Here is a 17,212-nt window from a genome sequence, read left to right as displayed (position 1 = left end):
TGCCAGATGTTAAAAATCTTTTCTCTAAAACGTCTTGTGTAATCTCATAATAACATCTGCATTATTTTTATTTCAAAAATAATCTTAATTTTATAAAGTTTCAGACTTATAATTTTTAAAAATATTGGATATTTGAAGAAAAATATACATATTTTATTTAACCCAGATTAATTATTCTTACGATCGGAAAATAAACACGGTTCTATCAAAGCTAATAGTTACACGAACTCAAACTTGGTCTCGCGTCAACATTGCTTTCTCGCGCTCACTCATAAACGAGTACAAATACATACGTTCAGACATGCGTTCAAATTTCACATTCATAAAATAATTTGATTTGAAACATTTTTCTGAATACTTTCATACTGTTGAAATTGAGTGGAAGTTACAAATGTTGTCATAATTGAATATTTTTTCGATCAAGAAAATTTGATCATTATCATTCGAATAATTCGTCTAATTTTCGTTTCTTAATTTTACAGCAGATGGGTAACTTCGATACTAAGATTTGTTGATTGTAGTCGACAAGGTGCAGGCTTAACATCCCAGAACTCAAAATCTACTAATATTTTAACTTTGAATTTTTTTTCTAATGCCATTACCGCTCTCATATAATTTTCCTAAATTTACAATTGTCTAGAGGAAAAGTAGCCAAATAAACTACCTCGATATTGTCAATTTGTAAAAGCTTGCTTACTGCAGGAATCAAGCTCCTCGATAGTGACTTAAAAGACTTACTTTATTCTATGAATAAAATAAATTTGATTCATAGATGAGCACCATTTACTTATCCGTATGATTTAAAAATTTAAAAATATATGTGATAAAAATATATGTGATAATTTAAAAAAATATGTGATTTGTATTAATTTGTCATTTCATTAACTGAACAATGCTATGAAAATTCATTCATATGAAAAATACAATTTTATTCATAATTAACAAGCGATTGTTTGTTAATTTCTATTGCAGCCAGTGCAACTGCATCTGTAAAGCTTTTTCGTGTCATATCAGGATTCGGAAATTGTCAATTTCACTCATATACTCTTTAATACATTTTTTCATACTTTTTGTCCGACGAAATCGTGGATATTTTTTTAATAATAAAAAATATCGCGAATTTCTCTTATTTGTACAAGTCAGAGGTTAGAATTTGAGATTCTTGCTAATAAAATCTAGTCAGTAAAGAATTGCAGAGGATTGGTCGATGAAATTATTCGTGAAGATGGACGAGGCTACTGCTCACATAGGAGGAATGTTTCCGATGGGATCAATTCTATTCTCTGCCGGCTGTCGATGACATCCTTCATGACTATCAAATAAAATAAAATAAAATATTAGAAGAAAAAAATTGCATTAACTATTTTCAAAATATTCACTCACATTAATTCTTTTGCTTTTTCCTTTATGTATTGCTTCTCGTCATCATCCTCATCAATGTCAATGTCTCTCAAATACCTTCTTACGATTGATAAGTATGCATCATTGTTTTTTATACGATTTTTGAAATTAAAGAAAGATCTAGCCGATCTTACTGTGTCATCGACGGGTTTATTTTTTACAGGAAGATCACACAGTTTATTATATGCTTCGATCACCTTTTGATATTCGCCACGATATATCTTCATATATCGATCATCATCCTTGGGGTAAAGGACATGTTCAATGCAAGCGACGGCCAATATGCCATAATTTATTCGATACAGCTTAACTTTCTTCAAATAATGACTCGTAAAATTAAGCATCGTTATTTTAAATTCGTGCAATTCCCAGGGTGTTGGATTCTCGTTTGCAAATGTTCTCGTCGTCTCACGCAGTATATTCTGAAATATAGTCTCTGAGTCCATAAATGCATTGTATATAATTCCGTTAATTTTTATATAATTCACTATATTAATGATAGTATCTGCATTCGATTTTTCACGAAAATATGTTGCATTCATTAATATCCCTTGGCCAGGTCCAATTAGACGCAATGCGTGTACTTCTGGCGGTACACTACTATTAAAAATTATAAAAAATTTTGAACTAAAATATTGTATTAACCACAATTAAAATATTTACTCACATCAATTCTAATGATTTTTTCTTTATATCTTCCAACTCAACGTTATCGATTTCAATGCTACTTAAGTATAATCTAATTGCATCCAAGCATGGAATGTTTCTTGAAAACTGTGGGCATCTAAAAAAAGATCGAGTCGATTCAACCACATGACTGTCTTGCGGCGTGTCTTCTTCATACCCATACAGTCTATTATACAACACGGTCGCCATTTCTGTGTCGCAACGATATATTCTCATATATTCTTCATTATCGCCGTCGGGGTACAGGGCATATTCGACGCAAGCGACGGTCAATATGCCATGATTTATTCGATACAGATTAACGGTCTTCAAATGATCAATTGTATAATCAAGAATCGTATTCCGAAACGAGATTAATTGCAACCTAGATGGACGCCAGTCAAACGACCTTGTTACTTCGCGTAGCATACGGCTTACAAAATTAACACCCCCTCGGCTCAAAATTAACATCCTCAAAGATTCTTCTGAAATATTGTATTGGTTATTCAAACAATCTACTAAATTAATAATAAAACGCGCATTTGATTTTTTTTCGAAAAATTCTCGATTAATTAGTTGAGGGAGTTGAGCGTCGGATCTTGGAAGTCGACCAATTTCACAGTTTGCCGGCAGCTCAACAATGTCATTAACTTCATTACCAAGTCTGGAAATTAAATTTATTTTGAGAGTTAAAAATTGTATGGAAAATTTTTAAATATTGACTTACATTAATTTAATTGATTTTTCCCTTATGTATTGCATATCCTCGTTATCAAATTGAAGACTTCTCAAATATGATCTTATTGCTTTCAAGTATTGATTGTCTTCTAAAAACTTCGTGCAATTGAAGAAAGATCTAGCCGATCTAGATAAGGTACCGTCGGGAGTACTCGGAAAACCTCGCAGTGTACGATATACTTTGATCGCCTTGTCTTCGTCGCAAGAATATATCATCATATATTCTTCATTGTCTTCCTCGGGGTAGAGGAGATGTTCAACGCAAGCGACGAGCAATATGCCATAATTTATTCGAAATAGCTTAACTTTTTTCAAGTGACCAATTGTAAAGTTAAGAATCGCATGTTGAAATGTGTCCAATTCTAACGTCGTTGGATTCATTTTTGCAAATGCTTTCGTCCCCTGACATAGTATAGTCCTTGTTAACCCTCTGTCCTTTATTTTTTCTTCTGTAATGTTGTAGCGAATCAAATAATCTTGTAATTTAATAATGTCCTCTGCATTATCTTTACTTTGAAAATAATCTTGCTTCATTAAAATTCGAAACATTTTTTTTATTTGCGACAAATTTTTAAAACTGATGAATAATACTGATATTCTACACTACACAGATTAATTATTTTTGCGATCCGATTCGACGTCCTAGAACTAATACGGTTCTATCAAAACTAACAGTTACACAATCTTAAACTTGGCTTCGTGTCAACATTGTTTTCCCTCGCTCACTCATAAGTGAATACTAATACATAGGACATACTTTCGAAAATCAGCCTATTCGAGTATTTTACAAGCTCTCGATAAAATTTATCGATATTATTAAATCGAAATCATGATTTTCATAAACGTGTTTAAATTTTGATCTTAAGTAGATATATGTACTTGACTTCAATGTATGAAACATTTTATTAAACCGTACAATATAAGTTAGTAGGTCAAATTCAATCTTCATTAAATTCATTATAAATATTTGCTCACGAAGTATGTCTTTTTGGGTTAACCAACGTATCCTTTTCTTCTGTCATTGAAGTAGTCAGTACATCATTGTGCAGGTCAAGCTATTTGATGTATTTACGATTATAAAAAATTAGATATTTACACTGATGTGTCAGATAATCGATGATTTTCTGTGATATCTAACACTAATTATGAAGCACATAACATCGATTTCTTAGGAGGACGAGGTGAAATTTAAAATTTCATTCCTTGGCTGTATTTTTTCAGATATTCATGCATTCTCACTCGCGCGCTGGGGCTTTTTAATTTTTTTGCTGCGTAGGACAATGATATACTATTTCAATGCACGAAATAAAGTTTTCAAGCTCCAAATAGTAATTATGATTGATAAACTTATTTCCGTACATAAATACAGACACGTCTGTAAATCGAATTTAGCAATCTCGCTTGCTTCTGAAACTCACTGTCGATCCTATCATAGATTTACTATCTCAAGATAGCCGACAATAAAAAAAAAGTAGTCGTTAATTTTCTCAAATTGTATATTTAAAAAACGATTACCTCGGAAAAACATCAGTAACCTTTTTCTCGAATCGGGGGAAAAAAACACGAGCATAGGTATTAACGCGCACTTACTCCCGCCATAATACTAAAATTCAACAACTTCCCTTTACTGGCACGTATCATTAACTGTAATATAACGTTATACCCTTTTTTTTACTCAAGCAAACTTATTATCATATTGTCGCGGCAAAAAACCTCTATTTACCGTTTATCCACCCAGAGCTTTCCAGACGAAAAGTCCATTTGTCCACTGCGGGCAATTCAGCTCCGCAGCTCTCGTACGTACGTGAAACACATCCGATGCCACGCGCTGACAAAAGTCATCTTCTCTTTGCTCTCACTTTGTTTCGGGAAAACATTTCGCCACTTGGCGCTCCGCTGCGACGACGTGACGTTGGCCGTATATCCTCGATTTATCAAGTAAACCCCACGTCGGGGCTTGACTTTTTCCCGGCGAATCGCTGAGCCACGCATAATAGCGAATGGAATAGCAAACTAGCGAAGCTCGCATTACCGAGACTAGATCTAAATTTTTTCCCCTTTTAGTAAAAATATTTTTCATTTTAATTTCGAGCCTTTCATTAATTTTTAACTTTTCCATGTCTCTCTCTCTCTCTAGCATCGAACGAGCAGATTTTATTCGTACGTATTATAGTCCAAAAGAGAAAGAGAGAGACTGCGTCTGCAAAGGAAAAGCCGTATTTATGTTACGTAGGCAACAATGATCTCGAGGCAAAACGCGAGCTTCCAGTGGCTTCGGGCCAAAAGCGCACGCGGTTAGAGGAAACTTGGTTTATATGCCTATATCCATTCGCGAGCTGTATATACCTGCGCTATATATATTTATACATCGTGTACCTTGGCAAAGTCTCTTTTCTTCTTTACTGCGTAGAATAAAAAGAAACGTAGGAAACTTTTCTTTCTGTCTTATTTGTCATTGGCAACGTACACCTAGTAGTACACACACACTTATATACGGTCCACCAGGATGATATTGTTGTTGTTGTTGTTGTTGTTTGCCCCGGTCTCGAGTGAGTCGCTCGCTTTTAAATTTCAAGCGATTACTCTGTATATATAAGAGTAACGGGGCAATGTAATTTTTCTCGCGCTGTATTATAAACTTTTTTCCAGCTGATATTTTTCCTGGGGCTGCGGGAATGGAAGGGGACCGGGGAGGAGGAAAAACTCACTCTTCGTATTATCAAACTGTGCGTCAATAATGGCAAGTTTTGCATCTGCATACACTTTGCGCTGTATCAAATCAAACCCTTCAACTTTGGCCTTACACGACTGACGAGCTGCTAAAGTTTTATCAAGAGTAGAGTATAAATCAATTAAAACCTGCTACGTGTACGTATATACACGAAGTGTATACTGGTGTGTGCATAGGAAGCCCTAATATTGAACATCTCCTTCCTAACAAATCAAAACTTTCCACAAACGTTACGTTCCATTTCGACCCTCTATACGCACAGCATAAGCGTGATTTTCGCTATGTTCTAGCTATAGTACACGGGAAGCCATCGTCCCTTTTTCTCGATCTACATAGCCCAAAACTCATACTCCTTTCTCTCTCTCGCTCTCTCTCTTAAGTTCTGTCTAGAGCGAAAGTAAACACACTGTATAGATGATCACGATCGCGATGTCTATTACTCGCAGCGGGAATCGAGAGTGAGAAAGCGAGGCAGACTTTGATTAGAACGTCGCGGCGGAGGCGCCGCCGTCGTCTTTAGTCTGCAACGATGACGCCTTGTACGCGTATATATGTAGCGCAGATATTGGGGGTACGTGTCCCTTTAATTTGATGCGCACAAGCGAGCGCCGAATGTGTCTGGACTCGAGCGCGTAGTATAAGGCGAACAAGATGAGATGGAATTACGTATTTGTGTTTTTAATTGTATTTACATACACTCGTTGAGAACGATATATATAAGTTCTTGACGTTGCAGTACGAGCCTCTTTGTTGATGTCAAAATTCACTATGTGGAAATCGAATCCACCCCAAACCGTCTACAATGTAAATATAAGACTCAACATATACACTTATTTTAGTTTCCTCACTTGCAGATTTACAAATAAATTTACGAGCCATCTAGCGGTGGAGACTGAAAGTAGAATTGTCGTATTAGAACTTGTTGAAAACGCGCATAATTTTTTTCTAATGATTACATGATTATTTTCAAGTCATTTAAAATACGCTTAATATCTGTAACATAATTGGAACATAAAAGTCACCACAAACATGTCAATTAAAGGTAATATATTTTAAAATATTTTAAATAGCCAGTTTTTGTCACTGGATGATTATTATTGTTGAGCCCTTCAAGCAGGGTTATTTAGGTCTAGTATATTTTGTATGAAATTATTAAAGAATATCATGTATACGCGTTCATAGTTTCGAAAGAAATTGTTACGAAATTTCTGCAACTGACGTATTCGAACCGTCAGGGGTGAACTTTTCTCCAGCTGATGTGTTTAGATTAGTTTGACGTTTCGCTGGGATTCGTATGGAAAAACTTCGATTGTAAAATTCGTCGACCCTCTAAGCTCCGAGCAACATTGTAATTTACGCATTCAAACTAATGCTCGTGTATTATAAAAAAAATCCCTCTCGCCTTAAAATTAGAAAAGTAGCCCTACGCACGCAAAACTGGGGTTGGCAGACTCGACGAGCTTTTTGTTAGTAGTTATTCTTACGCGCACCAGCTGCGTCTGTACATACACCTTCGTCATGCGGATGGAATTTTCTTAATTCAATTTTTTTTTTTCATTCGCACCAGTGGCTGAGATTTTTATCGTATAATACGTGAGCCATCATTTGTACGTGTGTATTGGTGTATAAGTGGTGGTATATATCATTTATTTGATTGCATAATATCTTGGGTGGCTACCCGGCTAGTGGAATGTTGGCCCGAGAGCTTTTCCTTTACTTTTCAACCGCGCGGAGAAATTGAAGTTCTGCACGCAAAAAAAAAGTCAATTAATTTCCATGCAGCTTTTGTACAGCGCGACGAAGATTACGTAATTAAATTTTCTAAGAAGGAAGCTCGTCATCGATCGGATGCCGCTGCTGAGAAGTTTAAATAAAAAAAAAAAAAAAGAAAGCAACAGCCATATCGAGTTGTACACAATCGTCATGATCGACATAAAACCAGCGATAAAAAATCAATTCGAACGATCGGCTCCACCTGTGCACTGCGCGAAAATCTCCAGCATAATTATCATCATTGCCGATGTGTGTGTGTGCGTATGTACGCGATGTACTTTCGCATATAACGACACCTGGCTCTGGATATGCGTCTGTTCGCTAGCTTGCCTCTACTTCCGATTGGGGCGAACGACGAAAGGCAATAAAGCCAATCGCGCAGTTTTGGGGGCGGCGCCGCCGCCGCCTCGCACCGACCGGGTCTATACGCCTAATATAATATACGCATCGGCATCTGGGTAATAAACGTAAAATCTAATGGCTGTAGTCGCAGACTACAGACGAGTGCGACAGTGTGTGCGTGTGCCAGTGAGGGCCATTTACCGACTGTATTTTATATATGGCAGCGGAGTAACCAGTAGCCGCGCGCGGCAGAGCTTTCCACCCTTGTCGCTATATATAGAGAGAGAGAAAGATTCGGCACATTTAAATCTGCCGATATAGAGGGCGAGCGTTAAAGGAATTGGAAGTATGCGATGTAAGCGAAATGCTTATACTACTGGCGTTGTACGCCTTGTTACGCTATTAATTCCTCTCACTACGACTGCGTGTGTATTTTTTCTTTATTTTTTTTACCTCGTACATAGCTCGGTGAGCGACATTTCTCTTGCCCCTTTCTTTTTCTCTCTCGCCCAGCGCAAAGAAAAAGCGCTCGCCAAAGGTCTAACACACAGAGCCCAGGACGTCAGGAAAAAATTTTTCACCACTCACTCGAACACAGAGAGCGCGTATATAGCAAAGCTCTTGCTTAATTCTCACTTTACTCAGCAACTCAGTAGTAGTGGTAGTAGTAGTCCGTGAGCGCGACAAAAGAATCGTAAAACAATTTAACCGGCGTCGCGCCTTTTCACACTTTGCCAGAGCCTGCCTCGTTGTGCTTGCGACGAGCGCGCGCGCGTTAAAATTAAGCTTCTCATTTCCGTTTAACCGAGCTTACCAGCAGCGGCAGCAGTGCCAGCGGTGGTGCATAGGCGTTCCTTTTCAAAGAGCCGCACGCGGCGGCAATCTTTGCCCTCGAGGTAGACGCTTATATACTATACTTGCTATACATGCCCAGGCGTAAGACGAGAAATTTCGTTATAATGACAATATCTGCTTGTAAGAGTGCGGGATAGGCGTGTGGGGAGGGAGGTACAGTCACTTACCTCGCGCAATTTACACCGTGTAACGCGCCACGCCATCGAACGCGTAACATTCCCGAATAAATCAGGCACAAAGGGGCTCGTGCTGTATGTGTGCTTTCATACGCAGTTTGCTTTCAACGCGGAAAGACGCCCGAGAAACAACTAGTCGTGGCGGTAATGCTCACGAAACGCGCCTTGTAAGATGGTTATGGCGCGGAATCACTCGGTTTTACTTATTTACGATCTACTTATAGAGAGGACGATGGTGGCGATCTTAGCTGAACATAACTGATAATCGCTTACTCTAAGTCTTTCTGAATTCGAGATGCTGCGGATACGTTGTGAAGTCGGTGCGAACGACGAATTTAATTTAAAGCGCTTGACGAGTCGAAGCATTCACGACGTTAGAGAACGTGAAAAAATGTATTTAATATACTCGAGCAAAATTGTACACGAGGTCTGAATTTGTGAGAATTTTTATGAGGAAATTTCATGCGTAGACGTTAGCAACACTTACTTACCGCTCGCGAACAAAAAATTCTTTTCTTGGCAATACCTATTTCAAAAATATACTCGTACCTCATGAAATGCGCTGTAAACCAAGGTTTTCATCTAAAATTAGCGAGCAAAGGCATTTTCTCTTTTCTAAAATTGATGTAGTTTGAGTAAATTAACGCTTAAAAGTGTAAGTAGATTTAGCGATTTAATTTCGACAATTTTTACTTTTTCGATTTTGCGAAAACAAGCTTCAAGAATTTAGAGCGAGCGAATTGCATACTCAAAAGCGACTAGGATTATGACATTTATATTAACATAAGGGTTTCAACATTTTATTAGCATACAATTGATCATCTGGTTCATTTTTCTTCAAAAATGTATTGATTTTTATAAAATTTTAACATTGAAAGATAGCATTGAAGGAGCTCATGACATTATGACAATTTAAATTTTTTAAACGAATCTTCCAATCATTTGTATTAAATTTTAAAGTTCACCACTAATATGCACCATATTGATGTGTTTTTTCAGATACCTCTTAGTTGAGATATTTTTTCCGCATGTATCACATGTGTAAGTATGCATTTCTTTGACGTGTCGGCTGAAATTAGTTGGGAGTGAAAATATTTTTCTGCAAATATCACATTTATGTTTGATACCATTACGTACCACATTGATATGGTTGTTTAGATGATCCTTTTGTGAAAATTTCTTTCAGCGTGTATCGCATGAAGAAGCCAGACATGATCTGGCATGTCTACACATACTACTGTGTGAAAATTTCTTTTCGTATATTTTAAATACGTTAGTTATATCATTATGCACAGCATCAATGTATTTTTAAAGTTTAAATCTTCTTTTTTTATTTTGTTCAACACGTTTACAATCAGAGTTCAAATTCAATTCACCTGCAATGTTACCAACAAATTCTAGTTTCTCATCTTCCACTGCTTATACTTTAATGATGTTTTGAGTTTTAACACTGTCGCTATTTTTTACACTTCGTAAGCGATCTGAAGAATCATTGTGACTTTTTCTAAATTCTAATGAATTAGAGTTGGGCTTGACGTATTCACATTCAGAAACTATTTTCACTTTGTAATCGCATTTATTTTCATCACATTTTCGAAGGCTATGGACCTGTTGAAAAATTAAAGCTCTGAGAAAATTGACGTAAAAAAACAAGTATAATTCAAGTTATAAATAGTTATAATAACTCACTGGATTTTCTGACCGAAATATTACTAATTGCAAGTTTTTAAGATCAGGTTTTTCGACAATCTTTCCACAATCATTTTCCACAATCAGCGGTACTTCAATGGACTCTTCTTTCATTCTAAAATAACCCCAAAAAGATCAGGTATGTTATTATGATATTTTTATCATTTAATTCAATTTCATAAATTGAAAATTACCTGACAGCCAAATGAAAATATCACTGGGTTCCACATTTCATACTTGGAACTTCTTCAACGATAAATTTCACTATTATGATTAAACTCACCTCACAAAAGGACGGAGTTTTATTGTTTACGTCGGTTGTTTGCCCGGCATGATTATCGTTGTGTATACTATTGCGCTTATAGCACTACGTTGAAGGCTCTACAGTGTATTCCATACCATTTGAATACAAATATCTAAATATTATATGTGCTTAAGGTGAATGAGAGCTAGGTTGCATGAAAAATATGCACTGTATAACACCAGGTGCATGAAATAATTTAGCATAAAAATATTTATCAACATGTCACTTCCCTGGTAGAAACGATATGCAATATTCTGACCAGTTTTTCCTTAAATTAGTCAAATAGGCCAGTTTTTTAAGCAGTTACAGTGATAACTAAGCCATAAACTATGCCACGATATTAGCGGTTAATATGGTCAAAAACTGCTTAACAGTAATAAGATTTACAGCCATTACCACTGGTTGAAAACAACTCAAGCGTGTGTGGTCTGGTGCAGTAGCGAACATCTAACATAATCGCTGTTGCTTGTTTTATTGATAGTTCAAAAAATGCAATAGAAACTGAATATTCGACGCCCCTTACGAAAAGTAGGAAGATTCAAATGTCTTACGAAAGGTAGGAAGTTTCAAATTTATGACGAAAACTAGGACATTTCACGCGATGTCTGAAGAAAAGTAGGAAGTTATAGTTTTTTTTGACGTAAACTAGGAAATCGTTAGAATTTTTGACGAAAACTAGGGAATCTTACTTTTTTATGACGAAAAGTAGGAAGCTTTACTTTTTAACAAGATGAGTAATATTTATCACAAAAGTAAGTAGCTCGCTGCTTGTTATTAAATTATCATTACTCGTTATTAATTCATATTCAAATACGTTTATGTACAAACTAATGTTTCTTTACTACAAATACTTTCGAAAATGAACTTCGATTATGGATGTATTGAGATAACTATATCGGTTAAAGTCCTTGTGACATATTTTACATTCGAAGAGTTTGCTCTGATTGTAATGATACAGTATCATTACTCTGGCAACTCACTGTTTTTTGATAAATCTCACATTTATTACGTATTAAATAATTTGTTAATGTATTATGAAATTCGAAGCTAAACTTGTATACAAATGACTTGTATAAAATGTTATATTTAAAGGGTTCGCTATGATCGTCTCTAGAAAAATTAGGATAGTTCAGGTGTTTATCGAATAAACGTAAGATGATTTATGATAAACAAATTTTTATTGAAATAAATGTTATAAAAAAAGTCACAGTGTGCTTGAAGAGCATATAGGTTTGCCAAAAATACCTCTGAATTCTGTTGTAAGTATTCGAAAGAATGTAAGCCACTGAATATGGAACCGTTTGAACGAAAATCCTAGCTGCTACTATAGTGAAATGCTTTCTTAATCTGCATCAAACCATTATTGCCGTTATTTAATAATGGTGTTTTTTGGGGGGTTTGTTTAGTTGAAACATAGTAAACTCACTTAAATCCTTATTCATAGTTGTACAGCTTTAAAGTGCAGAAAACAACCTTTAATTTGGTTACTTCAAAAACATTCCAAGTCATATAGAACCGGAGATACAGATATATGAAGATTCACGAATAATTTAAGTATTAAATGTGTGAACCGTTGATGAACTAGATTTGATACGTGGATTTTTCATGAAACTTCATACAGCTGTATTTCCGGTTCTGTGTGACTTATAATATTTTTAAAGTGACCAAATTAAAGGTAATTTTCAGCACTTCAAAACTGTACAACTAAAAATATGGATTAAAGTGTGTTTAATATTTTTCAAATGAACAAAACTAAAAAAAACAACTTATCCTTTTTTTCTCGATTTCTTGTCAAACGTTCATTTGCTATATCTTCGGTTCTGTTTGTAATAAAATTTTCTTAACATGACCAAATCAAAGGTTATTTCGTGTTCTTCAAAGCTAAAAAATTTATTATGGGGGCACAACAGTTTCAATGCGAGTAAAATAACACAAACCGTTAAAAAAATGACAAATATCTAATATTGTCATATTTTTTCGAGGTTTTTTAGCGTTATCACAAAAAGGAGACTTTATTCGATGAAATAAAAACAAATAATGAAAACAAAATTCTGTTATTCGATAAGATAAACGTATTAATTCGGACTCATTTTTAAAATGATTCAAGTATGAAGTAAGTATAATAAATTAAATAACAAAGATTCACTGTACAATATAGAAATTATTTATTAAGAGGCATATTTGTAGTAGAAGAATTTATTTCATTAGGCATAACCTGAAGTATAAAATGATCTGAAGGCTGCTGTAAACGATAATGTTCTTTTTATAACCTAAAGAAAAATTTTTCAATTCATAGATCTCGTTCATCACAAACAAATCATAGTTTTCGTTATTAATATATTTAGTATAAATTGAGAGACTTACGTTGCTGCACGTTTCGAAATTTAATTCAATAATTGATCTAGCTTCCAGTACCAAAGTTTTCATTGATTTTAATAATAATAATACTAAGATGCGCCTAGCTTTTGGTGGGTATTCGTACCAATTAGTGCAATAACTATTAACGTGAATTTTTTTGATTATATTTAGTTGTAAATTATTATATGTTCTAAATTTGCAGAGATCTTACATCTCGTTAAGCATGTCGTGGGAAGCATTACTTAGCAATTGACTGGGAATACATGTAATTGTGACGGTGATCAAAGAAGTACAATACACTATTAACATTTTAATAGCCGTTGCTGAGCTCGTATTCATTAAAACTACCATCTGCATTTGATCGATAAAATATATTATTACATATTTTCAGCTGTTCAACGTTAAAATCTAGTTCCAAGTGGAAATATTAAAAAACCATCAATTGCTTAAACGTAATAAATATTGTTACCATTTCCCATGTATGAAAAGAATTTCAAGATTTTACTTAAAGATATGAGATACTTTTAAAAGGTTCTATGGTTTATAAGTCAATGAGTACTCTAATATCACGGTAATTCATTCGAAAATATATCTTGCTTCGGTTAGGAAGTTGAAATTGGTTAACAAAATAGTAATCATAGATATGGAACAGACCAATTATTTCTCTCCATTATATAGTCATAAAATATAGAAAAAAAAATGAAAAATTCGCTTAAGGAGATCCATACTCCAGCCGAAAGTTCAATTTTCAAACATTCTACTGAATATTTCTCTAAAAGGCCTATGGTAACCTTCATTTTGATGTTCTTAAGGTTTCCATAGAACCTTTTATAGAAATATTCAATAGAAGTTTCAGAAAACGTGTTTGAAAATTTGAATTTTGGGGTTGGGGTACGAATTGCCTTAATAATGAGATTCATACTTACCGTAGTGCCACTTAAAATGATGTTACACGATGCGCCTAGAATAATTACAAACATCATTGAACTGGTAATTTTACATAGTTGTTCAAAAAACCTATAAAATATGTTGAATAAACATTTTTATTTTATCAGGGTTTATGATTTATTATCCAAATGTTTAGGCATGTTACTGAAACAGTACCGTACGATCTAAGTAGAATTACGTGTATTGAATATTTCAAAAAGTTAGTCTAACAGTTTAAATAATAATTATTTGATGTACAGTTTGATAACAAAAAAGAGGAGCATTCTAACCTATTGATTTCATAGCAATATATGATATAACTTACTCGATGCAATAGTTATGATGTCGAATTACTCGATTGAGTTTTTTTTTGAGAAATTGGTGAGCTTTTTCTTCATTTTCATGAAGCATACGGTGATACTCAACATCTGTTTCTTTTAAATAATTTCTAAAATTACGCCAAATTAAATTACATTACTATGTTAAACAATAAACACTATCAAGGGATGCAAGCAACTTTCTCACATACTGCAATTGAAGGAATTCTCCAATGATGAATCCTACATACGCGAATTGGTAATTATTCAACGATGCAATTATGAAACTAAAGACAATAAGAAGGATAAATTGAATTGCAAAAATTTGATAAAAATATTCATCTTGATCCATGAAAAAATCCCAATAAATAGGCAATGATTTTTTGTACGTTTGATTTCCTGTCAGTGTCCATGTCAATAACTTTGGAATAACCACTGGTGCTGCACTTCCGTTTACGAAAATACAAACGAACGTAACTATAAAAATGTTTTATGAATTATATAATTATTCAGTGTGGTTTTTAGGAAGTAGAATTGCAGACTTGTAAGAATAGAGTTTAGGTTCATGAATTTTGTAACTGATCGAAAAATCACTTTTTGGCCCGAAGTATCGTTGTCTTGAAACATTCTGTCCATCAAAGTCAAGCACTTCTTAATCTAAATGTTTTGAAGTTTCTGAGTGTTATTATGGTCATATGATATTGGACATTGCATTAAAAAGTGTTATAAACCTTATCGTAAATTAAAACTGAATGATCATAACAATATATTATAAGAAAAAAAATGATAGCTTGACATAAGCCCTCGAGCATTCTACTATCGGCACCTGCTTTTTTGACTCCTTCAAACATCTTCAGTAACTGAAAAGATCCAGTATTAAAAAATCGTTCTATAAGGAAATTGATCTCATTTCAACGATACGTACTATTCCAATAAATACAATAGAAAAACAAAAATGAATAAATAATTGTCCCATGATTTGAGTATATTTACGTTGATATGGCCATAAAAAACTAACTTTTAATACTATTACTTGAAAAGGAAACTGAGTAAGTATTTGCTTATACCAATCGTGATTTACTTGAATTTTGACTTCAGAATTCATGTTTATGATTGAAGAAAGTATACGTGTTAAAGTTATCTTTCTACTAAACTACTAAACTACATTGATACTTGTTTACCATGCAGTAAAAGTAGTAAGAATGAGTTCTACATAAAATATGGCTCGAATAGTTTTTAATACAATAAAAAAATGTTAAACATTAAAAACAATAACATTTTTTGCTTTGAATATGAAGGTGATGAGAGCTTGTTTTTTTCATGACTTTATAGTGTATATAGAATTCTTTAAAAAAATAAAATGCATTATGAAAAAAATCAATAAAACTTATTATAACGCTCGAGTTGTAAACACGTGTGTTTGCATATTACATTTTAAATTTATCAAATTGAAGTTTTTTGAAAAATTAAAGCTAAAATGAAGTTACCGAATGATAGTTGAAAAAGCCTTGAAAAAAGCACATTATAAGAAAACGAACCTTTCGAAATACCCATTGTAAACGAAGCAAAAATAAGTCATTGAATCATTGAAAAACCCGCTTTATATGTCTTATATTTATCTTATGAAAATGATAAACATTTTTTTATTCATGATTTATTTATTGAAAAAATCCTAAACATTCGTAACTCGATTAGAAAATCTTTTATGATGTGAAGTGATAACAAAGCACGAAAAATTAAGTAGCGTAGCTTACTTTTGTGTACATTGTGCATTATATAAAAAGGGACTCGTTTCGATGATTTATTATTCATCCACTCACTCTGTTCTGCTCACTTTTCTCACACCCCAGAGTTAGATAGCTCTTTTACAAGAAGTTCATGAACCCTCGTGGATAACATTTCTAGTGTATATTATTCACGTGGTAATAATTCACAATGCCTAGCATCCGCCCAGTTCGGGCTTTTAAATCACTGTTTTTCTTTGTCCCTCTCAGGACCACTTGGTTATTTTTGACATTTTTCATTGGCAATGATATGATTTAATATATATCTTAAAAAAAAGGATATTGGGAATATTGAGGAAAGTAAATTCTGAGGCAGATAGATTGAACTTCGAGAATAAAAGTACCACATGTAAATAAAAAGTTATGTATAATTCCTATAATTACGAATAAATTCTTACAATATTTTGATCAATACAGTATCTTATGGGGGGTTTGCTGTACGCAGACACGCATTCGCCAGAATACCACGAACAAACAATACATGATAGTAGTACAATATTAATAATGAATGACAGAAGGGCAACATGAGCGATCGTGGTAAAATGTAATATCGTAATTGTATAGATATTATTTTGCTTGTATTTGGAGTACGTGTCTTTGAAGATGAATTAAACGATAGGAACATGAGATGGGGGGAGAATGATGCTAAGAGGGTCGATGATGAAGATGATGAAGGGAATGAATGACGATGAGGATGATGATTATGATTAATATGAAGGAAGGTAAAGGATTCAAAGTTTCATACTCGTTAGAATTATTTTTTTGTTGTTGTTTCTTTAGAATTTCAACATGGAAAAAAAATAATAATTACAACTATAAGAGATGAGACTATGAAAACGTCGCATCAAGCGACAATCGATGGCAGATGCAAGACGACAAATGGAAAAAATGACGTGATGATTCAAGAAGAGAGGGGACATGAGTTAATTGATCGCATGCAAAGCACAATTATCGAAATGCTCATCTATAGCATAATAATATGATTACAAACAAATGTAACGATAAATCATTGATAATTATGATAAAAATAATAATAATAATAATAATAATAATAATACACGAACTTAAGTAATCGTAGACGGATCGCTCGTAAATTTTTTGCCCCTGAACAACAAATTATAATTTCACTCACACTATCGCAGTCTACGCTT

The 17,212-nt window shown here is 34.0% G+C and overlaps 1 protein-coding gene across 2 annotated transcripts; it reads right to left on the bottom strand.

Annotated features, from left to right (window-relative positions):
* Window positions 1-859: 859 nt before the first annotated feature.
* On the bottom strand, window positions 860-3,757 carry LOC106654684. 2 transcript variants are annotated; one of them, XM_023458528.1, is made up of 4 exons: window positions 2,795-3,757; window positions 2,069-2,731; window positions 1,384-1,998; window positions 860-1,312 (listed from the first exon to the last, which is right to left on the bottom strand). In XM_023458528.1, the coding sequence occupies exons 1-4, from the start codon at window positions 3,352-3,354 to the stop codon at window positions 1,243-1,245; spliced, it is 1,908 nt and encodes a 635-aa protein (XP_023314296.1). In that variant the 5' UTR covers window positions 3,355-3,757; the 3' UTR covers window positions 860-1,242. The 2 variants fall into 2 exon arrangements, with proteins under 2 accessions (XP_023314296.1, XP_014230143.1); XM_014374657.2 differs by having other exon boundaries at window positions 1,384-2,001; window positions 2,795-3,756.
* Between the last annotated feature and the right edge of the window lie 13,455 nt (window positions 3,758-17,212).

This window comes from Trichogramma pretiosum, unplaced genomic scaffold (assembly GCF_000599845.2).
Source record: "Trichogramma pretiosum strain Unisexual culture from Peru unplaced genomic scaffold, Tpre_2.0 scaffold46, whole genome shotgun sequence".
NCBI classification, from domain to species: domain Eukaryota; kingdom Metazoa; phylum Arthropoda; class Insecta; order Hymenoptera; family Trichogrammatidae; genus Trichogramma; species Trichogramma pretiosum.
This window is presented reverse-complemented; position numbering and strand designations above follow the sequence as displayed.

What these genes read in the sequence shown, in the direction of transcription:
- LOC106654684 (XM_014374657.2), bottom strand. Translation starts at nt 3,354, where the DNA reads ATGTTTCGAATTTTAATGAAGCAAGATTATTTTCAAAGTAAAGATAAT. An exon ending in GAAAAATCAATTAAATTAAT is followed by an intron (nt 2,732 to 2,794) that starts GTAAGTCAATAT and finishes TTTAATTTCCAG; the next exon opens with ACTTGGTAATGAAGTTAATG. An exon ending in AAAAAATCATTAGAATTGAT is followed by an intron (nt 2,002 to 2,068) that starts GTGAGTAAATAT and finishes AATTTTTAATAG; the next exon opens with TAGTGTACCGCCAGAAGTAC.